General features: G+C 41.0%; 2 protein-coding genes across 5 annotated transcripts; both read right to left on the bottom strand.

The window, feature by feature from the left end:
* Nucleotides 1-680: 680 nt before the first annotated feature.
* LOC129818125 (CCR4-NOT transcription complex subunit 8) lies at nucleotides 681-4,350 on the bottom strand. The gene is made up of 7 exons (XM_055873730.1): nucleotides 4,181-4,350; nucleotides 3,225-3,421; nucleotides 2,903-3,096; nucleotides 2,571-2,732; nucleotides 2,272-2,416; nucleotides 1,828-1,938; nucleotides 681-1,593 (listed from the first exon to the last, which is right to left on the bottom strand). Exons 2-7 carry the CDS (start codon nucleotides 3,339-3,341, stop codon nucleotides 1,465-1,467), a joined length of 858 nt encoding a protein of 285 aa, XP_055729705.1. The 5' UTR covers nucleotides 3,342-3,421; nucleotides 4,181-4,350; the 3' UTR covers nucleotides 681-1,464.
* Nucleotides 4,351-4,542: 192 nt separating this feature from the next.
* Nucleotides 4,543-15,515, bottom strand: LOC129818110 (protein FAM114A2-like). 4 transcript variants are annotated; one of them, XM_055873711.1, is made up of 14 exons: nucleotides 15,341-15,515; nucleotides 14,319-14,599; nucleotides 14,070-14,169; nucleotides 13,816-13,917; nucleotides 12,495-12,598; nucleotides 12,257-12,391; nucleotides 11,995-12,153; nucleotides 11,600-11,723; nucleotides 11,299-11,384; nucleotides 10,911-11,006; nucleotides 10,657-10,796; nucleotides 6,998-7,070; nucleotides 5,503-5,556; nucleotides 4,543-5,372 (listed from the first exon to the last, which is right to left on the bottom strand). In XM_055873711.1, the coding sequence occupies exons 2-14, from the start codon at nucleotides 14,580-14,582 to the stop codon at nucleotides 5,271-5,273; spliced, it is 1,539 nt and encodes a 512-aa protein (XP_055729686.1). In that variant the 5' UTR covers nucleotides 14,583-14,599; nucleotides 15,341-15,515; the 3' UTR covers nucleotides 4,543-5,270. The 4 variants fall into 4 exon arrangements, with proteins under 4 accessions (XP_055729686.1, XP_055729676.1, XP_055729667.1 ...); XM_055873701.1 differs by lacking the exon at nucleotides 15,341-15,515 and adding an exon at nucleotides 15,015-15,256; XM_055873692.1 differs by lacking the exon at nucleotides 15,341-15,515 and adding an exon at nucleotides 15,097-15,255.
* Between the last annotated feature and the right edge of the window lie 6,207 nt (nucleotides 15,516-21,722).

Genomic DNA, 21,722 nt, shown 5'->3' with positions numbered 1-21,722 from the left:
TAAAAAAGCCAACGAACGACAAAGGCTTGCACTCCTTTTTAAATCGTGTTGAGCTGTTGCCAGTAGGTGCACTTGATTTAAAAGTCCTGCGCACCGGGTAAGCAAAGTGTTCCCATGACACAAAGGCACTGTATATCAGTAACCCTTTTCACTAAAATACATCTGACTTACATGAGATTTGGGTGTATGAACACCAGCCTAAAAATATGAAATAAATTGATGTACTGATTCATCAGGTGTAGCATTTTAGTCTGAAATTAAGTTATTGAAGTAATGCTGTTTGATACTTATGTGCAATGGCCTACAACCCTATATTTACAAAACAAACGGCACCCAAGTCTGTGTACATTACCTTCTCATGTTAAGGAGGAATACATGGAAAATCCTTAATTATGCAGAGGATCCAACTACCTCAGGGTGGAAATGAACCTGTCCAAGACAACTTAGACCCTTTTTAAATAAGATGCAGGTCTTGCTCTGTCAGTTTTTAACAGCTAAAGCTTGGTCTGGGAAGAAGAAATGTATGTTAGCCTAGGCACAATGACAGAATGTAGCCCAACTACGTAATCCAATTCAACCTTAAAACAGGGAACCAATTGGTTCAGTAAGGCATGCCTAAATATAGGAAATACATTTTTGGGCATGCCTTAAGACTTGACAAAATACAAAAAAAATTCACATTGAAAATAGAAAATGTTTTAATATACAACTGTTTCAAACAATGTATGTTGTAAAAACAATAGCAACCAAAAACATCTGTTTAAACTGAGGGTGAACAAATTAAAAGCAAATGTTACACAGAACTGCAGGGTGCCCCTGTAACAAGTTCATACTCAGGCCAACCTGGTACCCACCTAAAAATCTCCTTCCTGAAAGGAAAAATGCTAAAACAGGTTGGCTGCAGTGAAATTTTACATTTTAGTTTACATACCTGTCCAGCATAATTATTATTATTTTTTTTAAATGTACAATCCCTACAAGCATGTATCCAACACTGAAATGATTTGGGAACGATACCTACCGATGCTTGAGTTACAGTTGGGTCTAAATAAAGTTTGCTGTTATGAAAAGCAGGAGTGCAGGGAATTGCTGTTGAGCACTTAAATGCTACACTTATCATTTGCAGTACAATACACGAGCTGGTCCCATGCTTTTAAAATAATGGTAGTTACTGCAATGCTGTAACACACAGATAAAAGGTTTCCGAATACTGGACCTGTGAGATGGGTGCTAGAAAGGCTCAATGGTGGTACAATAGGGAATTTGAATGGTGACAATACGCAGTAAAATCAACTATGACAGAACAAAATGGTTTCAAGAGGAGAGTCTGTGGTAACCAATGCCCTTTTTGCAGCTGGTGAAGTTCGATACAGAAATTAATCTCATGTTTTCTTCTGGGAGTGAGGGGAAAAGAGAAACATCTACCGGATGGGATTAAAACAAGTGAGTCTTCCACGTGGTCGGTCAGTGCTTGTTGTTAGTTTCCTCTTGGGAAGAGCTTGAGATGCCGTTCTGATTTTGAGTGGACCCAGAGCCCAAGCCATACAATCGCCCACAATACTTTGCATCATCAATGTTGTCTTCAAAGAAAAGCTGCAAAAGACAACTTACTTCAGAAGTTTCAAGTAACAGAAACATTGTCAAACTCAGTTTCTCCCAAGATGCACGTCCCCATCATCAAGGCTAGTTTCTACATCTTGAACTGGGACTGTCAATCTTAAAAAGTTAATTTCCTTCCTGACCACTGATTTGAAAGGACATGACAGGTGTAAGCACAATGTTGAAAATGTCATGGAAGATAGGAGACATTAAGAATAGAATAGGTACCTCTTTCATCCTAAAGAATGCCATCCCTGTGAGCAGTGAATCGGAACCGGCCTGGTGCTGTCTCCCAATCCTCTTCAGTTCCAGCTGGTCAGCCACCTCCTGGAGTCCTCCCTGAACAAACACACAGGTAACAGTCAGCCAACTGGAGCCATATGCTCTACCTCAGCCTTGACATTTCATGTCAGTCACATTTCTTTACCATTAGGCCACCATTGCTTGTGTAGCTGAGGCGGTTCAGTGAGCCACGCTTGTGTGATGAGTAACCTTGTCTGAGACCCAAAGACTTGCATTAGCTAATCAAGCTAAGCATGCCAACAAAGTTGCGGCATGCATGAGACTCAGATTCAAACTGTCAGACACGCTTAACAGCCAACAGTGCTTTCATTGGCTTTGCTAATACCATAACATAAATGAATAAGAAAGTTACCAGGAATGTGTCTTTACCTTTAAGTTCTTACAGCTTTTCATCAGATATTTCACGTCATAGATTGCAGGGAAGAAGAGATTGAGGATCTGGAAGAACTCATGTTCCTCCTCAGGTAGGCGAGTGTCCGTTAAGAGCTTCACCAGGTAGCCAAAATCATACCCGCTGCAAATGAGAAAAACAGCAGGTAGATCATAACATTTCTCAAATGACAATTGAGGCACTGTTGTGAGTTTTAATGACTTGGGCCCAGAGTTTAACCTGGTAACCAGGAAAAACTAGGGCCTAGGACCACTGACATTTCTCCGAGCATCCCTACCTGTGAAAGGAGAGCCACTTGACATTTTCACACAGCACTAAACCAGATGTCATCAGGAGCTCAGCAAAGTAGAGTGTGTCGATACCCTCTTCCTCATGCTTTTTGAATTGGAGGCCAGAGTTCTGGAGTAGGTCTATTGAGTCCTGGGAGTACATATCCTCTCTGTTTACAAAAGAACATCAGTCTTTTTTTCCAGAAAGGAGCAAAACAAACTATTACTCAAGTCTTCTAATGAGGCAACAAATCCTACCCAAATAAGCATATGCATGCTAGTTTTAATTTCATCACTGGCTATGCTGTATTGTAAAAAGGATGTAAGGAATAACACCCACGTTAAATTAAATTTGAAATTAAACTGCCATGTTGTTGTTCCAGGAGGATAGTCTCCGTCCTCGTTCATAAACGACAGTCCCAATTGGATGATTTTCAGAAGGTCCACGTTGCACCTCAAGAGCTGGTACTGGTAATCTACTGTGCTGCGAAACTCGCCAATGGGTCGAACTACTACTCCGGGGAATTCTGTGTCCTGGTGGAACAAGGAGGACATCATTAAATGACCGAAATAAAATGTTTTAACGCAATATCAAAACCTTCCCAGACCTACTAAGCACAAATTGAAAATAGTGTATATGCATATTTGGCACGATAGATTACCATGGCAATGGAGTTGTAGCTTTGAATTATCTGTCGGATTTTCCTCATTTCCTCCTCCACATTGCTTGCCCAGACCTCACAGATAATCTGACTGGTATCTGCAAGTGCGGCTGGCATTTTTGCAGGTTGAGGAAGGGACTGAAAACACCGATAATTCTGCAGCACCTTCGGGGAGCAGTCTGGTGAAGAAGAAAACTCTGGGAACAAGAGGTTTAAATTAATGTAGGCCATTCAGCTAATCAACCATTACATTAAATGCAAAATGATAGCTAGTTAAAACTGTGTGCAGTAGCTGGATTCAGCATCAAACACATGTAGCTAACTACATGGCTGGGCGCTTAAATCAAAACCTGACTGGCCTGGATATCATCACTGCGGTATGAGGGATGCTAACTAGCTGGTAGTTCAAGAGCAAGCGAGCTTGGCTGTATAAACGACTCCACTTTGTTTTCTGCAAATTATGAACATTTCTTGTACAAACACTTGGTTAACTAGCTAGCTCGCAACAATGAAATGACGAACAAGCTAGGTAGCTAACTCAGTTACAGGGGGAAACATAGTATGTTCACGGTAGATAACATTAACCTCCAGTGTGGCTAGCTAACATGAATGTTAACCACCTCGTCAATCTTCCACAACATACTGTTTTATTTTTTTTGTATTTTACCCCCCCCCCCCCCCCCCCCCCCCATTTGGTGATATCCAAATTACGAACTTGTCACATCGCTGCAATCTTCCATAACACAGTCAACAGTAGCTAGCCGAATTAGTTTAGACTAGCTAGCGAAATGGCTAACTAACGTTCTGTTTGCTAGCGTTGGTTCGTATATGACAAGCTAACGTTAGCTGGAAAACGGCAGGACAGCTAGCCAACCCACTTAGGGAAACTGCTGGACTCACATTATGGTATTGGCTAGCTACTATGAACCGTATAAACCACAAATAACAATGTTTACCTGATCCGTCGTATGATCTTGTACTTCTGCTGGGGCTACTGCTAGTACTTGATAGCTAACGTTACTGGTTAACGTTGGCTTACTTGCTGCTATCGGAAGTCATAGAAACATTTACGCAGGCGCAGTGAAGAAGAAAAAAGCTCACCTTCACTCTCTCTTGAAGCTCTGACCCAAATAGCCTGATTGTAGTCGCTAAAGAGCACGAAGCATATACAGCCGTTTCCCCCATGAAAAATGAATTACATTATTATAGCATGCTACATATCTATAGTTTTGAACTTTATAGTTGCCAATGGGGGTCATGACAACAAACCACATGTACAGCAAGTTTTCAGCACAATAAAGAACCAATTATCCAGGAGTTCATTGGCTTGCAAAAGTTTTAACAAACTCAATGCTTTACAAAGTGTCACATTTATGCAAATCTTCACTTGGGCTTTGGTATTCCACAATAATCAATACAAAGCTGTAATAGGCTTTTGTTTAAGAAATTACTTTGATTTGGGAAGCATAAAATACCTGACAGTTATGTAGCTCCAAATGTCCAAGGATAACCTGATATAGTTCCAAGACACAAGTTACCACTTTTCACATTAAAACAATTCAAATAGTTCTTCATTCAATTATTAATATTCTGTTCATACATTACATTTGCAGATAAATAGGGAGGTATGGCAAAGCAATATCACACTCATCTGTAATACAGAAGCCTGTATACTTGGTTAAGTACTTGAGGTTATCCTGAATCCTGGTGTTATGAATAATGAATTGAATCATAGTAATTGTTAAATAGAGACATGGACACGTGAGAAATGCAGACGTCAGTGTCATTCAAACACGTCAGCTCGACTCCTCAAATAATGTGCATTGGTCTATCTACTGTGCTACACAACAGCAAAAGCATTACAATACCCCATGACGAGTAAACACTATCAACGGTGCATTTCTTCTGAGGCATGACAATTTAGTTTAGGCTTCAAACTAAATATGAATGACAGCTGAGGAAGTAAAGGTTTTTAAAACCGCAATGACATGTCAATGCTTTTGTTTGTCAGGGTCCCTTGCTAGCACAGCAGAGAGAGGGATACGTTCACTGTTGGGTAGAGTCAGCACTCCTTTGAATGTGGGATACCTCCAATACAGGCATGAGGAGCTGGAAGGCATCCTGGATGTACGATGCACTGTTGGAAGCCTAAAGAAGAGACACATACATATATACACTTTAGATACTTAAACAATGCACCACATTTGTAAATCACACACACAATATTCAGGTTTCAGACAGAATTATGTGATATGCAGCGATGCACAATAATACAAACCTCCAAAAATACTCCTGTTATGAGTGGATTGAGGACATCTCCCTTTTTATTTGACTGCAAAACAAAATGTTTTGCTCTTATTAGTCTCTGGACTCAGTGAACCAGGAATCTTATACACATACTCAGACTCATTTACACTACTCTATGGGTCTAATTAATCATTCTAATGGAGATTACTTTAGTTAATGTCAGCATTGCAGCATGGAAAGATTCCATCAACTTGTTACCGACCACCCTGCAACAAATTCTTTAATGGATTGAAGCTCTTTAAAGCAGTGGTTTTTCAACTTTTTCAGCAGGGACACAATTTCTTATGCCATAATTTCGGGGACCACAACCCTACCCAAATTTGATTACAACCTTAAAATCTGTATATTTTTGATTTTTACATAAACAAGTAACCTTCAATTAATGAGAATTCTCATCTCCTAACTTATCTTTCTCAAAAAAGTACAACAATCTGTACTCTTACTTTACATTATTTTATACTAATACAATTGCTCCGAGAAAGAGATTTTGTTTTTCAAGTTTTTGTCAAATAGGTACGGGTCAAAATTGACACTCGTTTTCAATACCGCACCCTGCGAGGATAACGGCACTGAGCCTTTTTCTAAAATGTTTTATGAGTTGGAGAACACATTGGGAGGGATCTTAGACCATTTCTCCATACATAATTCTTCCAGATCCTTGATATCCTTCGTCTGTGCTTATGCTCTGCCCTCTTCAATTTAACCAACAGGTTTTCAATGGGTTTCAAGTCCAGAGAATGAGATGGCCATTGCAAAATGTTGATTTTTGTGGCCAATTAACCATTTCTTTGTGGATTTTGATGTGTGCTTGGGGTTATTATCTTGGATAAAATGTCCTGGTACTGGGTCAAGTTCATGATGCCATTGACCTTAAGGGCCCCAAGACCAGTGGAAGCAAAATAGCCCCATAAAAATCAAGATCCACCACCATATTTTTTGTTTAAGATCATTTTATTGGCCAATTGCACACAAGGTCCAGCTGAAATTTCCACTTTTTACCCAACCCCTCCGAAAGACACACACACCCCTCCCCAAATCTGAGGACAACCTTAAAAACTGTATTTTTTTTAATAAACCAGTAATCTTCAAATAATTACATTTTCATCTCATTAATCAACTTATCTTTCCCAAACACATTTGTATATTGTCCCATACAATAATCTTTCTCTTAATTTATTTTTGTTTTGGGGACCACACTCCAATTCCCCCGCGACGCAATGGGGGTCATGACCAAGACTTTGAATACCACTGCTTTAAAATAAGGTTGATTACTTTGTGAAACACAAAATACCATTTATTAGTTGTCATAGTGATGCATTACACAAGTTCCATGATGGAAAGTTGTGCAAGACCTTGAATATTAACATCTGAAGCAGAGTTCTGTGAATGTAGCTACGAAGAGTGTAAGCTAAGTGATAGGCTAAATATACTTTGTGATATAGGTTCGTAAAGAATTACCATCTTACCCCTATTGTAGTTAAACAGGATGTGAACTTCTTGGAAAGTAATGATATCTCTTTACACAAAACAATTGTTATTCTGTAAGGGGAGAACAAAATGTTGAGTTAGAGCACAATCACGTACTAGGATATTTATATTTTTATAACCTTGATTTAACTAGGCAAGTCAGTTAAGTACAAATTCTTATTTACAATGACGGGCTACCAAAAGGCCTCCTGTGGGGACGGGGGCTTGAGATAAAAAAAAAATCAAAACAAACAAATATATATACTGCTCAAAAAAATAAAGGGAACACTTAAACAACACAATGTAACTCCAAGTCAATCACACTTCTGTGAAATCAAACTGTCCACTTAGGAAGCAACACTGATTGACAATAAATTTCACATGCTAGAAAGAGGAAGAAGGGAAGCGCTACTAAGGTACACTATAGTATATTTTGGTAGATAGAAGGTGCTCTTTGGTAAAAGGTGTAAATTGGTCATCAAAAAGAAAGAAGGACCAAGGCACTCTTCATATAATTAATTAAAATGCCTTTATTAGTATTTTTCCTTGTTTAAAAGAAACAAAGCTGTTTAAAAACCAACGCGTTTCCGCTGCATGGCCTTCGTCAGGGAATTTCACATGCTGTTGTGCAAATGGAAGACACCCCCAATAAAGGAGTGGTTCTGCAGGTGGTGACCACAGACCACTTCTCAGTTCCTATGCTTCCTGGCTGATGTTTTGGTCACTTTTGAATGCTGGCAGTGCTTTCACTCTAGTGGTAGCATGAGACGGAGTCTACACCCCACACAAGTGGCTCAGGTAGTGCAGCTCATCCAGGATGGCACATCAATGCGAGCTGTGGCAAGAAGGTTTGCTGTGTCTGTCAGCGTAGTGTCCAGAGCATGGAGGCTCTACCAGGAGACAGGCCAGTACATCAGGAGACGTGGAGGAGGCCGTAGGAGGGCAACAACCCAGCAGCAGGACCGCTACCTCCGCCTTTGTGCAAGGAGGTGCACTGCCAGAGCCCTGCAAAATGACCTCCAGCAGGCCACAAATGTGCATGTGTCAGCATATGGTCTCACAAGGGGTCTGAGGATCTCATCTCGGTACCTAATGGCAGTCAGGCTACCTCTGGCGAGCACATGGAGGGCTGTGCGGCCCCACAAAGAAATGCCACCCCACACCATGACTTCTCCACTCATTACCTGTATTAACTGCACCTGTTTGAACTCGTTACCTGTATAAAAGACCTGTCCACACAATCAAACAGACTCCAACCTCTCCACAATGGCCAAGACCAGAGAGCTGAGTAAGGACATCAGGGATTAAATTGTAGACCTGCACAAGGCTGGGATGGGCTACAGGACAATAGGCAAGCAGCTTGGTGAGAAGGCAACAACTGTTGGCGCAATTATTAGAAAATGGAAGAAGTTCAAGATGACGGTCAATCACACTCGTTCTGGGGCTCCATGCAAGATCTCACCTCATGGGGCATCAATGATCATGAGGAAGGTCAGGGATCAGCCCAGAACTACACGGCAGGACCTGGTCAATGACCTGAAGAGAGCTGGGACCACAGTCTCAAAGAAAACCATTAGTAACACACTACGCCATCATGGATTAAAATCCTGCAGCGCACGCAAGGTCCCCCCCTGCTCAAGCCAGCGCATGTCCAGGCCCGTCTGAAGTTTGCCAATGACCATCTGGATGATCCAGAGGAGGAATGGGAGAAGGTCATGTGGTCTGATGAGACAAAAATATAGCTTTTTGGTCTAAACTCCACTCGCCGTGTTTGGAGGAAGAAGAAGGATGAATACAACCCCAAGAACACCATCCCAACCGTGAAGCATGGAGGTGGAAACATCATTCTTTGGGGATGCCTTTCTGCAAAGGGGAGAGGACGACTGCACCGTATTGAGGGGAGGATGGATGGGGCCATGTATCGCGAGATCTTGGCCAACAACCTCCTTCCCTCAGTAAGAGCATTGAAGATGGGTCGTGGCTGGGTCTTCCAGCATGACAACGACCCGAAACACACAGCCAGGGCAACTAAGGAGTGGCTCCGTAAGAAGCATCTCAAGGTCCTGGAGTGGCCTAGCCAGTCTCCAGATCTGAAGCCAATAGAAAATCTTTGGAGGGAGCTGAAAGTCCGTATTGCCCAGCAACAGCCCCGAAACCTGAAGGATCTGGAGAAGGTCTCTATGGAGGAGTGGGCCAAAATCCCTGCTGCAGTGTGTGCAAACCTGGTCAAGAACTACAGGAAACGTATGATTCTCTGTAATTGCAAACAAAAGTTTCTGTATCAAATATTAAAGTTCTGCTTTTCTGATGTATCAAATACTTATGTCATGCAATAAAATGCAAATTAATTACTTAAAAATCATACAATGTGAATTTCTGGATTTTTGTTTTAGATTCCATCTCTCACAGTTGAAGTGTACCTATGATAAAAATGACAGACCTCTACATGCTTTGTAAGTAGAAAAACCTGCAGTGTATCAAATACTTGTTCTCCCCACTGTATATATATATTATTATTCATTTCTGTCAAGTTGGTTGTTGATCATTGCTAGACAGCAAGTCCTGCCATAGATTTAAGCAGATTTAAGTCAAAACTAGGCAACTCTGGAACATTCAATGTCATCTTGGTCAGCAACTAAAGTGTATTTTTGGCCATTGTCCTGCTGAAAGGTGAATTTATCTTCCAGTGTCTGTTGGAAAGCAGACCGAACAAGGTTTTCCTTTAGGATTTTGCCTGTGTTCAGCTCTATTCTGTTCTTTCATTAAAAAAAATGTAAAACTCCCTAGTCCTTGCTGACGACAAGCATACCCATAACATGATGCAGCCACCACCATGTTTGAATATATTTAGAGTGGTTCTCAGTGATACACTGGATTTGCCCCAAACATCAGGCGGTGTATTCAGGACAAAGTTACTTTCTTTGCCACGTTTTTTTTCAGTATTACTTTAGTGCCTTATTGCAAACGGATGCTTTTTTTGGAATATTTTTTATTCTGTACAGGTTTCCTTCTTTTCACTCGGTCATTTAGGTTAGTATTGTGGAGTAACTTTCTCCCATCATAGCCATAATATTCTTTAACTGTTTTAAAGTTACCATTGGCCTCATGGTGAAATCCCTGAGCGGTTTCCTTCATCTCCGGCAACTGAGTTAGGAAGGATGCCTTTATCTTTGTAGTGAGTGGGTGTATTGATACAACATCCAAAGTGTAATTAACCACTCTGGTCTTTGTGGTTGAATCGGTTTGAAATTCACTGCTCAACTGGATGACCTTACAGATAATTGTATGTGTGGGGTAAAGAGATAAGGTAGTAATTTCAAAATCATGTTAAACACTATTATTGTACACCGAGTGAGTCCATGCAACTTATTATGTGACTGGTTAAGCTCATTTTAACTCTTGAACTTATTTAGGCTTTTCATAAAAAAGGTGTTGAATCCTTATTGGCACAAGACATTTCAGATGATAATGTTTAATTAATTTGTAAAAATTTCCAAAAACATAATTTCACATTATGGGATACTGTGTGTAGACCAGTGACAACATATCAATTTTAAATTTCGGCTGAAAAAGTCAAGGGGTGTGAATACTTTCTGAAGGCTGTATTTATGACTCGTAATATAACACTGTAGATGGCTGATGGTGTGTAGGAACTTACTGCGAGAGGATTTTGGCCTGCTCCAGAGTGGTGACCTCCTGGCTGGTATAGAACAGGATCATCTCGGCCACTTTGTGGAACTGCTCTATGGATCTGGCTGTGAGCTCAGCCAGGTTTCTGATGGCCAACGAGTGGACATCCTGAGAGGAATCAACAACTCTCACATCAGTAGTTACAACAGAAAGGAGTAAAGCTCCATTCCAATAGTCACAGTCAGATAATGACCTTGATACACATTATTTTTTTTCCAATACCTCAACAGTATAGGTTTTTGCCACTTCCTCTTCATTCCCTTCTTCCTTTATGAGTTTGGTCATTTGGGCAATCTGGTCACATGCATTTTTACTCACCTGATAAGTGGTATGCAGAGAGAAAATAGGTTAGAGATTAGTGATCTATCAACTGGAGAAGAGGTGTTGCCTGAATTGCAATGAATGCAGAATCCAGAAACATAGAATTTAAAAATTGCTGCAAATACGCAGAAAACGCAAAGACGAGTAGTGAACTCAGTCCATTTAAAACTCAGTTCTACCAAAACTCTTCAGAAGATAGCAACAAACACTGCTATAATATTGGACCACTAGCATGAGACAGAAAGATCTCTGGCTTTAAATGAAATCAAGAGAAATGTATTGCGCCAACCTTGCCAAGTTTGTCAGCTTTTGTGGATATGTGTAGTCCATCCAGGGCCCCTGTTAATTCCCTCAGAAACTCAGAGCCATCTTCATCTGAAAATAAATATGAATAAACAAAATGTATTGATTTTGTTCATTGTATTATCAAAGAAACAAGATAACACATTGGATGTTTTTCAGTTGGCTTATCACCCAGAGAAGAAAAGCACACACCAAAAGTATTTTGTTTCTGTTGTGAGTACTAAAAGAATGTAAATGTAACATTGTGATAGTAGACTTTGTGTGGCAGTTCTGTGACGATAGGCTACCTTTCTTTTCGTTCACCTCCTCCTCATCAAACTCCACCAGAGAGAAGGGTTCCTTTATGAGCTCCAGGTCCTCTTTAAGTTGGTCCAGCTCCTCTCCAGACAGAGTGGTCAGAACAGACTTTACCTACACCACACAACAGACAACTGATTCAGTCATAGATAGGATCTACTAAAAGGAGCCAGGAGGATTTTAAAGTGTCATGGATCCATTTTTATATCTCAAGAGGTTGCAATGGTTGTAGGTGCTCTCTTTACAAGTGTGCAAAGTATTACGAGCAAAAAGTTGTACTGATTTCAAATGGTAGGCTGTGCAGGGTGTACAATCAATCATGTTTTGAGAGGCTGTTTACTTGTTTCTTTGTACAAAGTAAAATGTGGAACTTGCTCATTATTACCTTTGACTCACTCTCCCTGGAGAGAATTTCCAGAGCTTCCAGGTGGGATAGGCCCTGGAATTCATCGAACAGCATTCCGTAATGGGCCTTATTTTCTGTGTCGGAGGACATCTCCTTGGCTGTTTCCTGCTCCTCTCTCTCCTTGGCCTCCCGTAAGACCTTTAGCCAAAACAAAAACCTTGAATACAATCTTTCCAACACCAATAAGGTGTAAGCCCAACACTGGGGGTGGCTTCTCTGACATCCATTCAACAATATTCACCTGAGAAAGAGTGTTAGTCCTGTTCATCAGACCCTTTGTTTTCTTGTACCCTGGATCTCCCTCTGCTATGACATCCATGGTCTTCTTGCCTATGAACTCCAAGGCATCTAAACCCCCTGTTAGGACCGTTTTCCCCTGAAATATAGATATACATTTAGTCAGTAACCAAGTCACTTTTGCCCACAAACAACATATGATGGTAATCGCCAAAAAAAAGCAAAGAAGCATTGTTTCTTACGGTGCTTTGAACAACACTGCTGAGGGATGAGAACATTCCAATGGCGCTTCCCATAGCCAATGCCCCATCTCCTTCCCCTTTATCAGTCTCATTACTGGGTTCACCTAGAAGTAAAATACAGTAGGTCCAAAATAATTGACACCCTTAATAAGGATGAGGAAAAAGTATGTAAAAAGTAAATAATTCAAAAACTCAGCTATACTCTTAGCATTTTTTTGTTGTTGCTGAAATGATATTATTTGATACTAATACAATTGCTCAGAGGAAGAGATTATGTTTAAGAAGTAATACTTTTTTTCTTCTCAAAAGGTTATGGGTCAAAATTATCGACACTCCTGTTTTCAATACCTCATCTTTCGAGGGTAACGGCACTGATCCTTTTTTTTAAACGTTTCATAAGTTGGAGAACACATTGGGAGGGATCTTAAACCATTTCTACATACAGAATCCTTCCAGATCCTTGATATCTTTCGTCTGTGCTTATGGACTACATTCTTTAGTTCAAACCACAGGTTTTCAATGGGTTTCAATCCAGAGACTGAGATGGACAGTCAAATGTTGATTTTCTGGCCAAATAACAATTTCTTTTTGGATTTTGATGTGTGCTTGGGGTTATTGTCTTGGCTAAAATGTCCTGGTTGCCTCTGCAATGAGGCTGAAACTTGATCGCAAGTGGATCTTCCAGCAAGACAATAACCCTAAGCACAGCAAAATCCACAAAGAAATGGTTAATTGGCCACAAAAATCTACGTTTTGCAATTGCCATCTCAGTTTCCAGACTTGAAACCCATTGAAAACCCGTGGATTGAATTGAAGAGGGCAGAGCATAAGCGCAGTCAAAGGATATCAAGGATCTAAAAGGATTCTATATGAAGGGATGGTCAAAGATCCCTCCCAATGCGTTCTCCAACTCATGAAACATTTAAGAAAAAGGCTCAGGCTATCCTCGCAAGGTGAGCTATTGAAGGGTATTGAAAACAGGGATGTCAATTTTGACCTCTAACTTTGTTAGAGGTCAAAATCTATTTCTGAGAAATTGTATTAGTATACAGTTATATATTTACAAAAGAAATGTAGCATACATTATAACTATATAATATTTTAGTCATTTTTGCTCATCTTAATCAAGGGTGTCAATAATTTCAGACCAGACTGTAGATCTCAGACATCAACCTAACGTGCATAGCTACAACAGTGAAGCACTTTACATCTCCACAACAAACGCATCCTAAATATACTAAGGCTTATCACAGCTGATGCTAAATCTAGAGTGATGACTCGTGTGCTGATCATGTTGATGACCAGTGTATGCCATCATTACCCTCTTGTTTGTCCTCCTCTCCAATCTGTGCAGACAGCTCTGTGGGGCTGGGGATTCCCAGAGAAGTCTCTGCCTTCTCAATAGCCTGGGTGATCCCTTGACCTTAGAATGAAACAAACATAATAAAATGTATTTTTAGATGTTTTAAAGTTTACATATGCTCACTGAAAGGGCAAACATATTGTTTAACATAACACCATAATGAGAACACAAAATGGCCACAAACAGAAAACACCATTTTTGGTTCTCCTCACCTACAGTGGCCACAGTGGCCGAGGCCGTTGACATGATGGACTTTCCCCAGCTCCCCCAGTAGCCCCATCCTCCCTGGACTACTGTTGACTCAATGGATGTCTGGAGGAGAGAGAGATAGAGGAACATAGAAAACATTTGTACCTGATTATCGTTTGCTATAAAAAAAAAAACTTAACCATATCCAGGCCCCAAGGTTAGAAGCTAAGCTTGTTGAATCTTTCACTCTGCTGTATGCATGCATGTTTTACCTTGGCTGGCTCTCCATCTACTTTAGGTTTCTCCTCCTGAGTCTTGTGGACTTCAACTGGAGGTTTTGGATCTGGTCTCTTCCTGGTTTTCCTTACGTTCCTGGTTGGGGGGACATCTGTGGAGTTATGTGTGGTGCTCTCTCCAGGTAGTGTCTGTGGAGCACTGTCTGGTGGCATCACAGTGGAGGTCTGCAGTGGTGGGGCCTCTGTCTCTGCGACCTCTGAACTCCCAGCAGGGACACCAGGGGCTTTGCTGTCTGACATCTTAACTTAACACATACCTGTTGTTATTGGATGAAAAGACAATACGAATGTATAGTGTAATGTTTAATTGAAACCATAAACAGTTTTTAAAATAATTTATATCCAATCAATAAGTCAAAACAAGTGGGATGTACAGTAGAAGTTCACATTGCCCCAGGCGTTACTTAAATTGAGTCCGGTCGCAATCTGGGGCAAGAGAAGTCCAGTGACAGGCTATTCTTGCAGATTAAATGTAGCTACCTAGATAAACTAAATTACAGAGAATAGAGACTGATACTCAGACTTTCAGTTATTGTTTAGCTAAGATAACAGTTGTCTGAGCCAAACGTAACGGTGTCCAAAAAACATCAGTGACAGCACATCAATGGCTAGACATTGTTGCACTTTCCCTTAACTTAGCTGTTAGCTTCCTATGCTAAAGTCATTGCTCACCAGTCTTCTAGGTGATAGACAAATGTCTAAGAAAGAAGCCACATGGTTTTGATGAAGAATGCCATCTATTTACGTTACTAACCCATTTTATGCCAGACTTCGTGTAATGGTCTTGCAAGGTCTAGATACAAAACCCCCGACTAGCCACGTCACACGATAATTTGTTATGGTGAGGGGTCTCTTCTTCTACTGCATAAACATGTACTTATAGTGGTCAAAACAGTACACAACGCCACCTGCTGACCTGGAGTGAACATTACACTAGCATTAGCTCCCAGTTGCTTTTAGGTCCAAAACCATTGTTGGGGAGTAGTTCTATTACTCACACATACTGTACATCTCGCCGACGTCGGCCTGACAGCGGTATATCGTGAGTAGATCGTGTTCCATATAGTGTTCCATATAGAACGCGGCGGGAAGGCGCAATTTTGCCAACAAATTTTCAGGCGAAGTTGCTAGAGGCAGGTCGATTTGTTGCTAAAAGTTGCTAAATTATGTTGTGACGTCATTACGTAATAACGTAAAACTGCATCGTTACGTAGAATACACAATAACGTTACTGGCCATCTCGGCGAAAAATATGATTTGACATTTGTTAGTTTAGATTTGTTTGTTTATTATCATATATTTTTATTTGTAAAAGTAATATAAACCCTACACATTTTATATCATCAGATATTTTTATTTTTAAACACAACACATTGAATTATTAAACAATTACGCATTATTGAACAATTACATTTTATTTATTTTCTTTTTAACTAGTAAACCTATACATTCTGAACAATTATAGTTTTAAGCAGTGTATTGGTAGTTAACATGCTACCTAACTGATCAACAATTATAGGTACAAGCTAATAGCAAGGTATATATGCTATCTTATTGAACAAGCAACTTAACTCAAATTATGATGTGTGCGTACGCTAGGCATCTCTCTCCAGGTTGTTGTGCTGCTTGGCTGGCTAGCTGCTCAATGGTTTCCTCCAGATATTGCCACTGTTATTGCACACACTGCAGTGCACACTGCCACCATCAGCTGTGTGTCTCCACCAGTTCCAGAAAGTCCACTGCATACGTACTGTAAATATGATGAATCGTACATTGGCAAGGAAATCCTCTTCATCTTCACTGTCAAGGAGCTGGAACCAGCAGTTGAGGATGGAGTGGCCTTAAAGCTGTATGCTGCTGTGGTGCCAAACTGCTGCAGAACTTCACTTGGTAGTTTATGCTGGTAACAGGTATCACCAGCCAGCTTCAGTCCATACCTCACCAGGAGTATGGAGTTGAGAGTGTGCAGTGACATTCTATTTCTTAACTTTGACTTGACCACACTCATTTGGCTGAACAGCCGTTCAACCTCCGCATTTGAGTGTACAAGGAGAGGGCAGCGAGTGCAGCTTTGCACAGTTCTTCAAATGGATTTGACCCGGAAGAGTCTGTGTAGTTATTGACTTCACTCCAAAACTCGACTGTATTTTCAGTTGAGTCCCACCTAAACAGATGGATGTTTCTCCATTGGGAAACAATTTTATCAATTGTTTGAGGCTGGTATCCCAGTAGCTTAGCTACTTTAATCATTTCAGTGGTGCCTTTATTGTGCTTTAGCGTTTCCAAAACACTAAACAAGGCCATGTTTCACAAGGCTTCAAGGTTGTCTGGGAGCCTTGCTTGCAGCTCCTTGCTTAAAGCAACAATGTAGTTGATGCACCATCTCCGAATGACCTTTTTGTCCTCTGGCGCAAGACTGAGTTGGTTCACCATGCTCTCGAAAAGGTACCCAAGGTATGTTGATGGACTGAGATGTCCATCAATGGCATCCTTAAGGACATCAATTTTTGCCATAGGTTTGACTACTCTGCTGCAAATTGATGTTAAGAGGTGTACCAGATTGTCCAAAAGCTTGACAGGATCTGTTTGCTCTCCCTCAAATTACTTCACTGCAACTTATACGTCGGACAGGATTGATTTCAAGAATGTCAGGTAGACATAGTTGGTCTTGTCCATGTACATGGCGTGGAGCACATCCGCTATGTAGCAATGCTCACTGGCCTTGGTCACCTCAAAGTGGAGTTTCAGTTCTTCCCACTGGCTCAATATACAAGTTACCGCAGGCTCAATCGATAGCCAATGTGTGGCACACACTTTGGTGATCTGCAGGGGTTTCTGGCCACAATTAATGGTGGCATACACTGCTTTGTACACCTCACACCGTTTTGGGGAAATCGAAAACCAGTTGTAGGTTTCCCTCATTAAGTACTCAACACTCCTAGGGATGGTTTCTTTGGATCCTGCACTGACAGCCAATTGTAAAGAATGGCACACACAGCGGATGAGTACCAAATTGGGCAATGCACATTCTTTCTTTAAAATCTTGTGCACCCCGTTGTGCACCCCAGTCATCACGGACGCATTATCAGTGCCAATACCCTGACGATTCTCTTTTTTAAGGTTACACTTCTCAAGACACTCAACTACCGCCTTTGCTATTGATCTGGCATCGCTCCCCTCCAATTCAACCAGCCCGAGAAATGTGGACACAACGGTTCTTTTTTTAGCACTGAAATACCGAATCACCACACCCAGGTATTTCGAGACACTGACATCAGTGGACTCATCCAAAAGGAGACTTAACTTCTCATCCCCCACATCTGATGTTACCCTTTTAAGAAAATAAGGAGCCAGTACTCCCCTGATCATTTCTGTGCACTTGGTGCGGTGCATTTGGAAGTTTGTTGCTGCGACAGAATCTGAAAAGGCAGCTTTGCAAGCCATACCTAAATGGTCACATGCTAACAGCGAACAATGCTGCGCAATGGCCATTGCCATAGTAGCTTCTGCGCATTTGTTATCAGTTATCAACTTTCTTAACCAACTGTGGTAATGTAGACTACGTTGTGGGGTTGTGCGGTTTTGATTTATTTATATGCTTTGCTGTAGCACAATGTTTTTTGATGTCATACATTTTTGCAAGCATATCTGATTTGCAGTACGCACAGTATTGTTAGGATTTATGTTTATGCACTATAGCCCGCTACCATATTGTTTGAAGATGAATATTGTTTTGTTACACACACACAAACAATACAGATGTGTGTGTGTATGTGTGTAAAGACTGATCAACAGAGTGACAGGCTATAAAAGCTGTGGTCAATCTGGAGAGGGGAGGGGTGCATATCTCCAGGCCAACCAGGGAGGGTAGGACACTGGACAATACCATATTAGGAACTGTTTGAGTGTAGAGCATCGGGAGCGGCACAAGACGGATCTAATCTACCCAACGACCAGATGCGGACATCTGAGACACTGGGACCAGAGACTGGGACCGGTCTGAGTACCAGCATAGGCTGAGCAAAGTTTAAACCACACTCAGCCTCTACTGTGATAGACCAACAGACGGGTTGGAACTACGTCATCACGGTATAAGAACAGCTGTTTACGTACTTCCTGCCAGTTCCCTGTTTTACCCTGCGCGGTGATACAGCGAACCCGTATATACGAAAATTGCATTTGCCATTTATTGTTTGCGTTTATTAAACATAATTAAAGAAAGTTAGCAGACCTTGCTTTTTATTTATCCTGATACCGGATTTGATTAATGCAGCGCTCACAGTATGCCCGACAATTATCCCCAATTACTGGCTTCAGCCACCCTTTAAATTCAGGTACAGACTCCCACTCTTTTCTGTACTTCTGGCTATACAATTTTGATTGAGACATGTTGATTGATGTAAGTTCTGTTCAAGATCAAACATTTGTAACCAACTATATTCATTGGGTTTGTCTCGTCGAACGCACACTACTGCTGCTGCACTCAGCCAACAATGACTTGCAATTTGCTGAAATTGCTGCTGGCCTGCGCACGAGCTGAGCGCCTGCTGCTGACGTCACTCACAATGCACCTTAGCAGCCAGGCACGTGTGTTGTGACTGAGTGTGTGACAGTGAAAATCGGTTTGTGTCATTTAGAGGGAAAATGCATTTTAGCGTTTGAGTCACTTTTCAAAAGTTGCTAAAAGTTCCAAATACATTTTTAAAAGTAGCTACATTTGTTGCTAGGTGCTATTTCAAAAAGTTGCCAGTGTACTCTAAATCCAGCAACAAAATTGCTAAATTGGCATTACTGGGAAGGCGGCTGTGAGTGTGATAGGTCGAAATGCATGTGCGCTGCACGGTCACATGCCTGCTCAGCATCACTGTCGCCTGTATATGGTGTAGTATGGGAGGTGATTCATTCCCGAATTAAGTCTCATGAAGCTACTGATACCTATCACCAAGTCATCTAATATGTTCCTAGCGCCATAAAATACAGCCATGAATTAACATGGACTGTCTTCTTATATGAGGTTTACCGGCCATTGGCATCCAATTTGTTGCATTCCTGCCACCTACTAGACTGCAAAGTCCAGGCACTGCTGCTCTCTTTGTTCTGAGTGTTTCCAGTGCTAGTGTTTTTAACTAATCTGTGTATCTCACATTATGTGCCCATTATGATAGTTTTCTTGCTCTTTCTTAGCAGATAATGACAACATGACAGTAACAGTAGCTGTAGATGATGTAATGAAAAGTTGGAGTGTGGTTGGTAATGGAGGACATCAGGTGGATCCATGTCTGAGTGTTAGGTAGAACCCCTAGGTCCTGGAAAACAGGAGCAGAGTAAAGGGAACAGGGTAGGAGACAAACGTAAACAAGCACACACAGGTTACGGGTTGATCAGGTACGTAAAAATACAGTTATTGAATTGAAATGTTTGATTAGAATTTAAATGTTTGATTAGACAAGCAATAATGTTAATTGCAGACAGAAAATAAAGAATACCTGTAATTTTTTATGTCAGTGGTGTTGATGAGGGAGGTAAGGGATGGTCCCTGGAAAAGATAAGAGAGAGATGAGTTGTGAGAGAAACTCCAGGGTGGTGTCATGACCACTGGAGTAGTACTCCTTAACAGTACCTATGTGGAAGCGGAGGTTACTTAATGTCAAGCCCTGCATGTTTTTTTTCAAAAGTCCCATGGAATGTAGGCCTACATTGAACACCACACCTTGGCTGCTACTGTAGGCTGAATGATAAAACTGCTACATTATTTCCATTCTAAAATGTTATGGAATGCATTTTCTACATTTTTTTTTTTTGGCCACTCTGGTAGGCCTACATTATCCACAGTAGCCTACTTGACCACTGTCTGGAACTGGAACTTAAAGTGGGCACAGCCTCAGTGTTCACAGTAAACGCTCAGTTGCACACAATTTGGTTCAAGTTTGCACTCAGCAGACCTGAAATTGTCTCAGTGTAGAAAATAATTAGAGAGAACATTGCCTGTAAGTCAAATTGCTCTGGATAAGAGTGTCTCCTAAATGACTAAAATGTAAATGTAAAACCTGAAAATGTGTGTCACGGCCGTTGAAAGAACTGGACCAAGGTGCAGTGTGGTGAGCGTACATTTTCTTTTTAGGTGAGTACAACGACAAAACAATAAACACTACAAAACAAACTGTGAAGCTAAAGGCTAAGTGCCATAAACAAAGTCAACTTCCCACAAAGACAGGTGGGCAAAAGGGCTACCTAGGTATGGTTCTCAATCAGAGACAACGATAGACAGCTGTCCCTGATTGAGAACCCTACCCGGCCAAAACATAGAAATACAAATAATAGAACATAGAATACCCACCCCAAATCACAACCTGACCAAACCAAATAGATACATAAAAAGGATCTAAGGTCAGGGCGTGACAATGTGGCTACCATTATGTCAGATATTGACATGAAAGTTCAATTACGTTTTACTTGACTGAATTATTAGATGTCCTGCAAAAAAAAATGTAATAATTGAATAATTCAAGTGAAACTTGGTCAAATAAAATGTTTGATTTCACCTAATTCTAACATGTTGTCATAAAGAACAATGTTCAACTAAATAAAAACATGTTTCCCATCTCAAGAGGTAAAAAAAAAAATGACTATAGTAAAAAAAAAAAAAAAATGACTATGCCGCTCTGCCATGCTAGCTCCTCATACCGGCGCCTCTCTGCTTTCACTGCCTCCAGCTCTGCCTTGGGGCGGCGATATTCCCCTGGTTGTGCCCAGGGTCCTCCGCCGTCTAATATTTCCTCCAAATTCCCATAGTCCTGCGATCGCTGCTGCTGCCTTGTATCACGCTGCTTGGTCCTGGTATGGTGGGTAATTCTGTCATGATCGTCTTGAGGATAATGAGTGGACCAAAGTGCAGCGTGTGAAAAATACATCTTCTTTTATTAGATAGACAAAAACGAACGAAAACAAAACAACCAGACGAACGTGAAGCTATGAAAGACTAAGTGCTAACATGCAACATAGACAATTACCCACAAACACCTAAAGCCTATGGCTGCCTTAAATATGGCTCCCAATCAGAGACAACAATAAACAGCTGTCTCTGATTGAGAACCAAACCAGGCAACCATAGACTTTCCTAAACACCTACACTGAACACAACCCCATACATTTTACAAAACCCCCCTAAACAATACACACACCCTAAACTAAACAAAACACACAAACATCCCCCATGTCACACCCTGACCTAACTAAACTAATAAAGAAAATCAATATAACAGAGGCCAGGGTGTGACAACAACCTTATAGTGAAATGCTTACTTACAAGCCCTTAACTTCTCTGGGATATGTGGGACACTAACGTCCCACTTGGCCAAAAGCCAGTAAAAATGCAGAGCG

This window comes from Salvelinus fontinalis, chromosome 2 (assembly GCF_029448725.1).
Source record: "Salvelinus fontinalis isolate EN_2023a chromosome 2, ASM2944872v1, whole genome shotgun sequence".
NCBI lineage: Eukaryota > Metazoa > Chordata > Actinopteri > Salmoniformes > Salmonidae > Salvelinus > Salvelinus fontinalis.
Note: the sequence above shows the minus strand (reverse complement) of the source record. Positions and strands in the feature narration are given on the sequence as shown.